The 14778-nt window shown below is 35.3% G+C and overlaps 1 protein-coding gene across 1 annotated transcript; it reads right to left on the reverse strand.

The window, feature by feature from the left end:
- Nucleotides 1-820: 820 nt before the first annotated feature.
- LOC140148847 (uncharacterized) lies at nt 821-12937 on the reverse strand. Its single transcript, XM_072170933.1, has 5 exons — nt 12883-12937; nt 7098-7231; nt 5852-5962; nt 4627-4806; nt 821-3832 (listed from the first exon to the last, which is right to left on the reverse strand). Exons 1-5 carry the CDS (start codon nt 12917-12919, stop codon nt 3653-3655), a joined length of 642 nt encoding a protein of 213 aa, XP_072027034.1. The 5' UTR covers nt 12920-12937; the 3' UTR covers nt 821-3652.
- Between the last annotated feature and the right edge of the window lie 1841 nt (nt 12938-14778).

Here is a 14778-nt window from a genome sequence, read left to right on the forward strand (position 1 = left end):
TGGGCAGTTGATGTTACTGTTTTGAAATTAGATGCATTGTATTGTCTTTCTGTGCATGGGTAAATGGTGTACATTTTTAAATGTATACCTTGTCTACTTAAAAGTAGACAAGGTATGCAAAGATGCACATTGAAATGATTGTTAATTAATGATTTTAAACCTATGATCTCAACACACAATTAAGACGTACCTCAAATTTTCGGTCACAACTTTGACCTTCATCAGGAGACTGGCAACCAAAGTTCGGGATCAGTGACCTTTCGGACACTTGACCCCAAAACTTGGCCGTACACTCTAGATAACTAGTCAACCAACCATCACTCAACCGCGACGGGGGCCGATATAAGTTTTCTGGAGTGTACGACCAAGTTTTGGGGTCAAGTGTCCAAAAGGTCACTGATCCCGAACTTGGGTTGCCAGTCTCCTGATGAAGGTCAAAGTTGTGACCGAATTAATTAAACATTAATTATGAAGGCTACCACAGATGAACTTTCATGCTAGAAATGATTGTTGGGCGTGTGTATGTATGTAATCAGGCATCAACTAAATTGATATAAAGGGCCGCGTTGGCTCTTACAAAAGTGGTTTCTTGTCATGCAAATGAGAGTGTTTACGCCTCGCAGCTTTCACACTGAGGTTTCGTGGCTTTGATTTTGTTATTTCCCTATTTCACGTGCTCAAGGACATTTCTTTACTGATGAATGAGCATGAAAAGAATCTTCCGCGCGACTATATATATGGCTCGGAGAAAATATCACATTAGTTGACTTAAAAATGATTTTAAGTTTTTATTTAAAAGATCACATAAGTTGTAAAAAGTTGTAAGTTATAAAAATAAGAAACATAATAAATAGTTAAAAGAATATGACACATAAGTTACAAAAGATATAAAAACATGGAAGTTGTATTGGCTTGTACTGTCTTTGGCATTCCACACATTTTGTGTACATAAATTGAACTAAGATTGTAATTGTGTAACATGCATTATGATATTTTACTACAATATAGTATAGGATTCTGAAACTACAAACACTTTAAAATAACTAGGTACAAAAAAAACCTGAAATGTAAGAAAGACTTGTACTAAACCACAGGCTACATTAAGTGCAATGATAATACCCAGGCTGCTCCTACTCGGGGCTGGAGAAAAGGTGAATTTTGCCGCCCCCTCCATCAACAGCTAGCCCAAAGAGGTTGACACATATCAAATGTCAAAGCCCATCTCAACATACGCGCATGTCCAGTATCTGTCTCTTGCTGTATGAATTTTAGTTCAGCTATCGGACGACAGCTACCCATCAAACACAAAACGTTTTCGACATCATTCGCAAAAGGTTATAAAAAGGTTGTCAGAAAACGTTTTTTAAAATGTCGGGTTATATATATAAAGGGTATGTTGAAGGGTATAAAACGTTTTCATAACATTAAAAACATTTTTTGATAATCTACTGTCCAGCAAACACAAAATGTTTCACAGAAAACGTTTAAATGTCGGGTTATATAAAGGTTATAAAACGTTTAAATAACATTCCAAAAACATTTTATGAAAACTTGATACAAAACATTCTAAACAGAACGTTATTTTTGGGTTGAAAAAATATTTTGCGAAAAATGTTTGCCCAAAATATTTGCAATAACGTTTGAAAAATGTTTTCATGACCTTTTTATAACCCGACATTTAAATGTTATTAAAACGTTTAAAAAACATTTTAAGAACATTTCAGTGTTTGCTGGGTGCAAATATTTTAACATAGTGTCATTTAAGTGTTGACAAAATATTTGGCAAAAAATGTTTGCAAAAATAGTTTACATTTTGAACACATTTTAAAAATATTGTTGTATTGTGTTTTCATGACCTTTAAATAACCCGACATTTTAATGTTATTAAAACGTTTTACCTAAAACAAAACCCAAAATATAACTTATTTAAAACGTTTTTGTGATTGCTGGGTATTGACCATGACATTCTTGGTTTCTTCTTGAAAAACTTCCCAGAGATGTCTCTTCTGCTTCCACCGCAGATCACAAGTCACAAAGAAATTGTTGCAATCTAGCTTTGTTTGAAGACACCTACAAGAGCTCAAGTGGCTCTGGTGCACGGATTTCAGTTCCCCTCAGACTTATTGTCCTAACTGACGTAGCAAAAGTGAATCGATTTTGTATTACTTGGTACATCTGAGTGCAGTGGGTGTTTGTATTGCTGTGCAATCTCTAAAATGTTTCATCCTTATGAAAAGATCAATGCTGATCTCATCCTCTCATCCACAGCTTGAGTGAAAGGGATACAACCAGTTGCTTCTACTTCAAAAACCTGAAACTACTAAAACCGTAGAACTACCAGTAAGAAGGTGCAGGATATACACCAGTAAGAAGAGTACAAGAAAAACCGTTCACAGCTCACAAGTTTCTTTAGCTTTCTTTATAACCGATCCACTCTTCTTCCACCCACAGAAGGTGCGTCTTCAAGCTGTATTTGAAACATGCAGCATTGTCAACCAGACAAGTCAGCTCATGCAAGCTAAATTTACTGCAGCATTTCAAGAATTTGACTGTGCCCTCTACTCCAACCACCTGTAGGGGGTTATGGAATCAGTGATTCTCATTAAAAGCTATGAAAGTCTCAAAATATTTGAAAATTATATGAGTAGCTTAGGATAAATCTATAAACATGATCAAAGTAAGAATATCTAATTGCTTGTTGTTGTCGTGTCCATACAGACAGACACCTCCAACATTCAAAATATCAAATGGTATCGTTATCAGGTTGCTTTCGGTCCCATTACTTGCAGAGTATGTTAGCCCACTTATACTTATTACAAAACTCTGATTTTTGAATCACTGATCATCATGCAGTTATTGTTAACTACATGTATGCACACAACACAGGGGCACTCACAATAGGCAATTGAACCCTACTGGTAGCGCTGTGTTGTAGCTATATTGGATGAACTAGTTAGCATCATATATCAAAAAGTATAAAAGCTATGATTTTAGTACTTGCTCTATGTTTCAATTACTCATTCTTTTCCAAATATCTAAATCTTCAACCCGGTACAAGCTTTAATAACGGGGAACATACATTTTTATTAAAAAGAAATCCTACCATCTATCCAAACTCGCCGTGTTATTCCAATGCACATTTTGTTTCACCGGGCAGCCATAGCTTGGTCATATTTGGAAGATTGGTGTCATAAAACCGTCATAGGTACAAATTTAGTACTTTCTGTCAATCAAGTATGGCTTATTCTCTACGTGTCAATCTTTAAATAATTGGCATAGTCCTTATAATAACGGTGGTCCGCCTTGATGAGTAAATGACAGCAAACAGCTGCAAACCAGTGAAAAATACCCAAAAACTCGGTCAGTGGAGCTCCGCTCGTACATGTCAATAGCATCATTATCGATTGGATTAGTCGTCCGTAGCGGACAATTCGGTCGCTCATTGGATTAATATTATCAGGTGGTAATAAATTTGCATTGGACAATATATTACTATATAATGGTTTAGTACTGCATATATCGGTTTAATCTTCAATAAGCGGGTTTATGACTGGAAAGGTCACGGTGAATTTGCCGTGGACGTAACTGCACTATGTAGTGAGTATGTCATTGTCAATTAAACCATTTCAGGTCATTGGCTCTACGTACAGCACTAGACGAACCACTGCCCACCACTCATTTCGTTAGCAAGTGTCAAAACCAATTCTTCCATACCACGTAGTACCCACCATGTTAAACAATCAAATTGAGTGTCTCCACAGTTATTTGTTACCAAGGATGGTGCACCACAGGTTGCATTTGGGGGTGATAATGTGGTGGCTCCGTGAAGTATCTGCAGTAAACAAAGATAAAAGACAGTATGACACTAGGATCCACGACATGCTCATCTATCAATGCACACTTCTTTAACCCCAATACATTTGTACATTCATTGAATGACCTTTGAAAATTTTGGTACAAAAACTCATACTCTGCAACTTGGGGTCGAATTTTGCACTATGATTGTTTAATTGAGGTTATTGAACAATGCCATTGGGATGAGGCCATTGTGGTCCATATTGATGAGTATACATTAATGACACGAAGTGTCTCCAAACACAGATGCTCCAAATGAGAAATTATATGGCCGCACTCATTGAATTCCAGAGTCACTTTCAGGAAGAAGATCAACACCCACATTCTCATCACTATTAAATCAATCGTAGGCTCCATGGTAAGGTTTTGTGAAATAGTCTGCTGGTACAACATCAACGTGCTGTGATAAAACATTTATCTCCTCTCTGTCTCTTTGGAGCTTCAAGACTAAATGTACTATTAATTATGGGGATTTAGACTCATTTTACTAACTGTTGAAGTCAATGGACATTAAATAAGTTGCATCAAAGTCATTAGTACCAATCAGTGTTGATGTTAAGTAGCTTTAAGTCTGCTGCCAAATGCAACATGGGATCCTCTCGAAATGACCAGAATTTATACGCTCATGACACTTTCTACAAATTGATGAATTAGGTGAATCTTGTATTTCATTTTGACATTGCAGTCGTCTGCAGTGGAAACGGGAGTGGAAAGTGGAAACTGATGGGTACAACACTTTGATACACATAATTATACTCACGCGAAACTTACATTGCTTTGTATATAACTGACGACTCTGTTTGAATTGTTACAAATACGCTCAAATTCATCCACCAAGGAATTCGTTTGAGAGCCACTAAAATTAACCTCATGCGAATGAACTATTTCCATTTGGTTCGTAAATTGCTCGAGGTTATACAGATCCATTTGCCGAAGTTCTGAACCTATTATCTGAAAAGGTGAACAGATTTAATAAATTTAATATTGTATAGACCTAGAATACAAAAAGCTACAAAACCATGAAAACGTGAGTGCCTCTAGTTTGACCAGTTTGTCACTATTAAACCTGGACCTTCGTCCAATCAATTGCTTGTAACTTTACTTCTGGAGGTCACATTGGATTCATGGTGTCATAATGTGCAGGATTAGATAATGCGTCTATTACAAAAATAAGTTTACCCAAATATGGCTTAGTTTTAAAATTAGGAATTTTTCCAAGTGTAAGGATACTTCCTGGGCGCAGTATATTAATGTTTTAACTTTTACTCCTTATTCATAGGATAGCTTACCTCACTTTGTAGCTCGCAAACCCACTGAATTCATCATAGATTTGCGTTGCTAAAAGTACAGCCGTATATTTAGTGTCACCCCTTCTTGTGCTTACCTTAGATGATAATTCTGAATTTTCAACCCAGTACAAGCTTTAATAACGGGGGACCATACATTAAAGAAATTCTACCATCTGTATCCAAACTCCCGTGTTATTCCAATGCACATTTTGCTTCACCGGACCGCCCTGGCTTTGGTCGCATTTGGAAGAGTGGTGTCACGAAACCGTAATAGGTACAAATTTAGTACTTTCTTAAACAAGTATGGTTTATTCTCTACATGTCAATCTTTAAATCATTATTATAGTCCTTATAATAACGGGGGACCGCCTTGATGAGTAAATGACAGCAAACCAGTGAAAAATAACCCAAAATTCGGTCAGTGGAGCTCCGCCCGTACATGTCAATAACGTCACTATCGATTGGATTAGTCGACCGTAGCGGACAATTCGATCGCTCATTGGATTAATATTATCACGTGGTAATAAATTTGCATTGGACAATCGATTACTATAAATGGTTTAGTACTGCATATCTCGGTTTACTCTTCACTAAGCGGGTTTATTGCTGGAAAGGTCACGGTGAATTTGCCGTGGACATAACTGCACTATGTTGAAGTAATTAGAAGGCTCTCCTTGTTCGAACTCTAGTATATTATCAAGACTTACTTGTGTCCGATTGAATGTTGCATTAGGTCTGCATAAAACGCACCCATTACTCTGATGACTGGAATAATTATCGTCCGCTTGGCAGGGTATGTGTACTCGGTGAGTATTATTCTATGAGAAATAATGAGTAACAAGGAGTATTAGAACTGGGACTCTATAAGCTTCGTCGAACATGCTGCAGCACATAACGTATAGATCATTTTGTGCACATTAACATGAGGGTGAGAGTTCATGAAGCAAATGGCAGAACTTCACGAGATGATATACCACCATTCACCATTGCTGTGTGATTTTAACATTATACGTCTACATGGTCTATCCCTTTTCTTTTGTTTCATTACTTAACCAATGCGCAGCATGCAATAAGCTCTGTTTTTGCGCGCGTTTCGTCTTCTTCGTAGCCATGGCGCAGCATTTACTCTGTTTTGCCGCGTTCTTCTTTCTGGCAACCGTATAATTAGCCGTCACAGCCATATGAGCAGTGGACTGCCCATATTATCTACGATGGTGTTACCCCGGGGTGTTACCCTCTTCAGCAAAGCCGCAGGGCATCACACCACCAAATATCCTCCAAATCAAGTTCTTATTCTGTTAAATGTTAAACGGCACAGAAGAATAATCGTCATTTTCGCATGGTTAAAATGAAATCGTGCATTCAAAACACCATTTGCCAAAAAGATTTATTCTACCCTCTATATTGTGACGTCATATGGTGAAGTTCCGCACAAAGTGCCTAGAATTTCCGCAGAATTGTAATATTTTTTAATCTTTTATGTTTAGATAGTAAGAAAAACATCCACAGAGCACAACTATTACAAAAAGATGGGCACCTCAGCCTTCATTCCAAACCTTGTTTTCCATTTAGATCAACCAGGTTTGGTCTGCGAATGGAAACACTAGTTATTTTTCAGTCAGATAGGGTTGGACATGATTTAGTGGTTTTGTCTCATATCTGCTGAAGTACCTCAAGGTAGTACACTTGGTTCCTTACTCTTTTTGATATTTATCAATGATTTGGCTGCACACTTAGAGAATCTTCTCCGTCATTTTTGCGGATGACTCTACACTGCATATTATTATTGTAATTATCAACGCGACGCAGAAAGCCTACAGTATGACCAGGTGACTTGAAGTCACCTAAATAAGATTGAAGCCTTGGCAAGTTCCATTTTCATAATGTCAGTAAACAATGTAAGTTATGGTCCCTAATAATAAATTATGGTCCTTAGTAATAAAGTTTCCTCACCAGTTTTGATATTCCTTCCCTTATCATTTGGTACAACTCCATGCTCTTGTTGGTAAGCGTAGTGTGCAGTGCAACGGTCGAATTAGTTCCGGTTGTCGGATATGTATGGCTCACCGCTTTCAGTAAAGTAACCCCTATTAAAAATAAATAAACAAACAAACACAGTTATTAATTTATTTCTTCAAAATCAGTGAAGTCAAAAGTTGTTGGTTTTTCCAATGTGTACGATATAATAAAAGTTCGTGTTTTTAGGAATAAGTGCAAGTAATTAGCCTTTACAAAAGTACGCTGTAAAGATTTGACCGTATAGCCTACTGTTTAGGGTAGTAAACCTAAGTTGTAAGCATTCTACCGTAAAAACGGCGATTTTACAAGTATTTAACCGTATAATTAGCATATAATACGGAATATTGCCTTAAAAGTACGGTTGAATGCCCATATTCCTGCATAAAACACGGTAGCAAGCATGTATGTTCTACGGTAAAATATACCTGGTAACTGACATGACTAAGTTGCCAACATTCTACCTTTAAAATTACAGTGTTGGTAACTTCAAACTGTACATATACGAAATATCATTTAAACACAATCTGTGACACAATGTGGCTATTTACTGTTTAAAAAATTGGAAGATGCAACCCGGGTATGCAAAACTTTCACACAAAGAAATAAACAAATAAAATCTAACAGTACTAACATACTTATTTTTTAGTGAAACAGTGATTCAATTTACGGTAAATATCCGTTAAGTTTACGGGAAAGCGCCGTAAAATTTTACAGATATATAAAGGGTATGACTGAGTATAAAACGTTTTAATAACGTTAACAACCTTTGCTGAATAGTAGATGCAAACCATTCTTACATAATGTTATTTAAGTGTTGACAAAATGCTTGAAAAAAATGTTTGCGAAACTGTATCTTACAAAACAAAATTAAAATTTTGTTGTGTTTTTGACCTTTATTTAACTAGACCAGAGACGATCTCTGACCAGACATTTAAATGTTATTATAAAGCGTTTTGACTAAAATAAACTCATAATATAACACATTTATAAGATTGACTAATTTGATGTGAACAATCAAGCCAATCATGCAATGGTATACTTTAGTTGCCATATATCTAAATTTTGAAACATTTACAACGTAAAATGAGCCTGGGGGTCAAAATTTGACAAAACCACCAAAATAATGACTTACTCCAACTATTGCATTACGACAGTATAACTCAACTTTTGTTACTATAGTTACTGGATATTAAATAGTCACATGACATGCAAATTTATAGCTATTTTAATAATGACTCGTTAGGGTTAAAATTGGTTAAAGATTATTATCACAAGTTATCACAATATTTCAACACGAGATGGAAGACAACAAATACCAGGTATAATAGTAGGTATATCACCCCAAAAATAAGCGCAGCAGAAACATGTTATTTGACGCTTTTAATTGAATCATCGTTATGAATGCTTCAAAAAACAAAAACAGAATTGAAATCGGATAATGCAAAGTGATGTAACGTCAACTTGAAGATACCCGGAAATCGGGTGAAAACCTGCCACAAATTGCTATAAATGGCAAAATGGTAATTTTTGGGATTTGTAATGCTTATTCGGACACTTACTTGAAAAGGTAGCATTGATTTAAGTATTACAGATTAATTGCATATCTTTCCGGACTTCGTTAAAGAAAACAAGATTAAAAAATCTCTCCTCGAATAAATGTAATAAATCCACCAAATATACAATTTTGGCCATTTTGACCAATCTGCAGACAAATAAAAGCTTAAAAGTCCAGCTAATTAATATGCAAAAATAATGCCAACAGAGAACCGTACATGATATGAGGATGCGGTTTTTTTGCACACATAAGTACCCAAAGTTCTTTCATTTGGTAACAAAAAAATACACAAAAGTCATTAATTATGCAAATTAGCTAATTACATCTAATTATATATTTATGCCATTCTTATGTTAATTAGGCATATGTAATTTTTACTTTTTTCAATGTTTTATTTATGTTTTATTTATACAGCATGATTTTGTCAAATATGAACCTCCTGTGATGTTGAATAAAGAAACTGCAGTTAATTGCCTAAGTGCACCGAGTTTTCAATTGGTATAGGGAAGTGTTTCACTCATTGTCCAAGGAAAAAAAATACATGATAACAAACACTGGTATTTCAGACCGGTGGTACTAGGTCCTCTATTTCGAGAGACCTATATTTATTGATTTATGGACGATCTAAAAAAATTCATAAAACAGGTCTTAACTCTTAAACTAGGCAGTGTTTAATTTCGGCGGAGTTGATAGTGATTTAGGAAATGTTTCACCTACCATATATTAAAAAGACAAATTATTGTGATCAATGAAACATAACGAGGAAATCGTTTTTTGACATGTATGTTTTCAAAAATTGGCCAACTTTGATCCGCGCGCTTTTTGATTCACTGTTATGTATGCGTGCACAGTATGACAGAATTATTGTGCAGCCACTGTGACATACCTAATAATAGTGTGAAAGTTCATATTCTACCCTTTATTTTGATACAACTTTCCTATTACTAATAAATGGTAACATGGTCTATTTTGGTGGCATTACCCTGCACTAATTATTGTCATCTTTTAAATTATAATCTACTTTTTAAACCCCACCAACGGCTCCAGGAGCATGTCTTGATATTCTGAACATATCAAACATGACAAATAAGACGCATGTCGAGTCATTTTGAGTCATTAAGGGGGTACTACACCCCTGGCCAATTTTGTGCCTATTTTTGCATTTTTCTCAAAAATTATATCACATTGGTGACAAGTAAGATATGTATATTATAGGGGCAAGGATTACAACAACTACACTGAAAATTCAGCAACTCAAGGCAAGTAGTTATTGATTTATTGATCAAATATTGGTTTTCCCTCGTTTTTGACTGTAACTCCACAACTATTGTCTGTGCTGAAATAAAATTTCCAGTGCAGTAGTTGTAGTCCTTGCCCCTATAATATACATATCTTACTTGTCACCAATGCGCTCTAATTTTGAGAAAATGCAAAAATAGGCACAAAATTGGGCAGGGTGTAGTACCCCTTAACGTTATTCTATTTTATTGTAACAATGTCATTATTAGAAACTTGCCAGCATGGCGTACTGCGGTGTATTTATTTATAGCTTTTGAATTGAAAGTGCACAATTATCATGATTATAGAGAACAATGTACTAAGACACATGTGGACATGAAAACACCCGGAAAACTATTACAAACGCGTTTCTTTTCTCTGTAAAAGTTTGATTTTGGAATATGGTAAACTTTTTCTTGAATAGTCAGATGACTCCCAATATGAGTCATTTTAGACATAGGCTCCTAGAGTTAAAGAGTGGCTGGACTCTGCTTAGAGTCACCCTGACTCCAGTTTGGCTTTCAGTGATGAGTACCCGCGAATACACAGAGTCCCGGAACCGGGGAGTCATGTCCCACAAAATATTTTGTAAACATGGTAAAGGTGGATGACCGAGCCATTCAGGGAACTGGAATGAGCGTTTTGAGCGTTTCGACAGCATTTTTGTGGGACATGAGAGCACATCAGACCTATCGAATTGCATTCTGAATACGAAGAATGTCTTTCTGATATCAAATAATTTTCATTTTATGAAATTCACGATATAATACAAATTTTATGACAAATTATTAAAATTTGATATTTTTCACATTTTGGAGGTATAAAAGTAAATTTTATAAATTTAATGATATAGTCTTAAAATGTATGTAGCTGGGAGGAAAAGCCGACGATCAATTGAAAATTTTGACCTTTCATATTGAAGATATGGATTTTTTCCCAAAAAGACCTCTTTTTTTTTGGTGTTTTGGGGAAAATTTATCAGATTTATAAAGTTTACTTCGAGTACTGTTAAATATCAAAAATATCAATTTTTAATGATTTGCCATAAAATGTGTATTACATTGCGAATTTCAAAAAATCAACATTATTTGATATCAGAAGGCCATTCTTCGTATTCAGAATGCAATTCGATATGTCTGATGTGCTCTAATGTCCCACAATAAAAACTGTCCAAACGTTCATACCCCTTCCCTTAATGACACCATTTTTGCATTTTGCTCTCACCGAAATGCTCCACTGTGACATCATTTTGTATTGAAGCATCTCCACCCCGAGGATTTTCTGTCTATATTTCCCTTTTTTTCAACATGTCATTCGTAACATGCTGTTAATGGTATTAATGGTTTTAAATTATTTGCATTTGTAGGCATATTTATCTTAAATCCTGATAAAAAAAACAAGTTATGTCTTCAACACATCCAAACATTTGTACTATTAAATTCCACCGCCCCTCTCAAAAACTGGCTTCAGAGTAGATTTAATTAGACGTGCTAAATTTAAACATCAGGTTAACTTAAGCTAAACTCACTGAATGGCAAATTTGTTTTCAGAATTCAAAAAAATAATTTTCTCTGTAAAACAATTTAGATTATAAATAAAAAGGTTTGACTACAAAAACGAATCTCTTATAAATGCACAGTTTCCACCTCGATACACCCGACCACATAGATATTTCCAAGCACAACGAGTCTAGCCTCTACGCAGTCTGTGATTATACTACATGGTTGAGTGCATAGCATCATAAGAGCTGTGTGAGATTTAATGGTAAATAGGCATCTGTGATTGGTTTTTTTATCCAATCAGAATTTTTTTTTTTATATCGAACGAAACATAAGAAAAAGCTAGAGGTCATCTCCCATTCACCCGTGTGTAATAATCACACACTCAAGGGTGTAGGATAATTGCACGTATCATGCACTACTTTCGAAAGTCGTATCTTGCTAAACAAATGTTTTTAGGCCAAAATATCACAATCAATGTTATCATATTACATGCAAAAAAAATTAAAAAAAAAACGACACAGGTACCTGCACTGATATTGGTCATAATGCCCACATTTGGCATTTGGCAAATACACAAATATTATACACAGAAATATATACGCTAGAAATTCCCACACACGGAAAACAGTTAGCTCCTCTTTATGTTTACTGAGGTATGGCGAGTGTGGCCTTCAGCACGTAAAATTGGGAAAGCTATTTAGCATAACAAAGGGTAAGTTTCCATTACACTGTGGAGCAAGCTAAGTGGTGGCGAGATGTAAATTGGGTGATGATGTCATAGGTCATTAAAGTTTATTAATCAAATACAAATTTCATAGCAAATTATTAAAAATGATATTTTTGATTAAAAAAGTCCTCGAAGTAAACTTTATCTATCTAATGTTATGTACTTAAAGTGTATGTAGCTGGGAGGAAACGCCGCGCGTCCATCATTTGACAATTTTGACCTTTCGTATTGAAAGTACACTTTTTTCCCCAAAAGACCTAAAATATTTAGGTTTCTCGACCGATAAACTACGTTTACCAAAAACTTTGCTTTTCAAATCAATAAGCATGTGTCCCTCACGGACCAACAAACAAACCTGGTTTTTCAAATCGAAAAAACAGGTTTATCAAATTCGATAAGTTTAGTTTTTGAAAACCCCGCTTTCTCGGCCGAGAAACTAAGTTTTCAAAAAACTTTACTATAGGCCTACTTAAAGTCGAATCGAGAAACCAGAGTTATTGATGGAAAAACCTGATTTGTCACCGAAAAAACAGATTGCTCACTCTCTTTCATTGTGCAAAATACGTGCTATGTGTGCTCCATCTCGCTCGATCGCGATCCGCAACATACCCAAGTTTCTTGTCCCCTTGCTAGACACTTGCTACTGGTTTCACTTACCTATTATGACATATAATGTAATCAGCTTTGTATCCATTCTGATTGTCTGAATTGAGATGCGTGGTCAATCTTCAACGACATTATGGCAAAACGTTTGAAGAACGGTCATTTTATACTAATTACGATTAATAGTACAAACAAGGTGAATGTATCATGGTAAAACAATAGAAAATGAGTGCTATGAGAGTGGGTGTTTCCTGCGTGATGATTAAATGGTAGAATGGGTTTTGGGGAGGAGCTTGTATAAGGAACTTCAACGGTATTTAATCATGGTTAGCAACTATTTTAAACTGTTGCGATTTGGTAGTTCACGGCATCTTGTAGTGAGCTTTGGCAAAATATGCATTGATCATTTCATAGCGAGTATGTAGAAGAATTCAAATATCACATATATATTGTAGGTCCTGTGGTTCTTGAGTTTTTATAAAACGTATACATAACTCATTAATCACAATAAATCAAGCAAGTTTTCAAAGTATATGATTTATACAATGAACTTAAAAATATCAAAGTGTTATTTTTCAATAATATATTGATTTAGAAAAATAAAAATAAAAATGTTGGCTGCTTCGACCAACAATACCTAGTCTACCCTTAAGTCTCTACCTGAGTTAATTCTCCAGACCAGTGGTGTAGCCAGGTTTTGGGGTTTTTTTGCCGGCGGAAGTTATTGTTGACCGAAATTTTTTCGTGTGTGGTGCGGCGCTCAAGAATATAAAAAGTGGGGAATGGATATAATATTTACCTAAGCCGTGTAGGATTTTTTTGGAAACGTTTGCTCTTTAACGTTTGCTCTTTGGGGTAATTGGTAATGTACCCCCCCACACACACAAAAAGTTGGTAAAAATATCCTATAGACGGAATAAAGCAGAACAATATGTAGCTTTGCGCATGCATATAATCATGATAATATGCACATAATCATCATCTTCATTATTAGGGTACCTGCAGGGAATATGGGACCATTAAGGACGTTTAGCTTATTTGCATAAAAACTAAAGAAGATATGCCCACAAGAGATTGTTATGATGAACAACATGTCCTTTAAGATTAATAAAACAGGCAATGTTACCTTGTTTTTATGTTTGTTTGGACGCTATGACGTCAAAATGACGTCATCGTCAAGTGTCCCATATTACCTGCATGTGCAGGTAATATGGGACACTGTGTTATCTCTATGGTGAAAATCAAAAGTTCAGAAAATCACTCTTTTGTTCTAAAAACATTTTTGTTACATGATTTTGAATGTTAAATGCAAATTTCTACAAGAAAATTCAATTTTCTAAATAGTTTTGCTTTTCGCATTGACAATGCACACAATTTCCTATGTGTCCCATATTACCTGCACCCATTCAATTGAAAATCAGAGAAAATAATCATTTATAAAAGGAAAGTGCCACTTGTCAGTTGAATTTTACCTGCTGATAAGCTTAACCCATCACCTAAAGATAATAAAAAGTGACAAGTGCACCCTCAGTACCAGAGTTTTTGGATACACCATCATAAAATCATTGATTTTATATCAGGCCAAAAAACGACATAATTTGTTGGGCAATTTCACTCTTTTTGGCATTGATTTCCAAGAGTTTGATACACAGACTCCAAAACTGCATTTCTAGAAGCACAATTGATGTCTCTAAACACTTAACAAATCAACTTAAAGTGTTTACCTTCTCTAAGCTACTTTTTGTTAAAATGAAAACAGGTGTCCCATATTACCTGCTGTCCCATATTACCTGCAGCTACCCTATTTGTACCTCGTCGTGATATTAATTAGCTAAGCGATCACTATCAGACAGGAAAAAAATATTCTTTTACTGCCAACTTGATTTTAATAGGTTAAGAGATTTTTATTTTGTTGCTGACTCTAAAGCTTTGGTAGGCCTAAGCGAGAGT

The sequence above is a fragment of the Amphiura filiformis genome, chromosome 3 (genome assembly GCF_039555335.1).
Source record: "Amphiura filiformis chromosome 3, Afil_fr2py, whole genome shotgun sequence".
NCBI lineage: Eukaryota > Metazoa > Echinodermata > Ophiuroidea > Amphilepidida > Amphiuridae > Amphiura > Amphiura filiformis.

Excerpts from the sequence above, each read along its gene's own strand:
- LOC140148847 (XM_072170933.1), bottom strand. The coding sequence starts at position 12,919 with ATGGATACAAAGCTGATTACATTATATGTCATAATAG. Across the intron at positions 5,963-7,097 it reads GGGAAGGAATATCAAAACTG|AATAATACTCACCGAGTACA; the intron begins GTGAGGAAACTT and ends TATTTCTCATAG. Across the intron at positions 3,833-4,626 it reads TCAGTTATATACAAAGCAAT|ATACTTCACGGAGCCACCAC; the intron begins GTAAGTTTCGCG and ends TGTTTACTGCAG.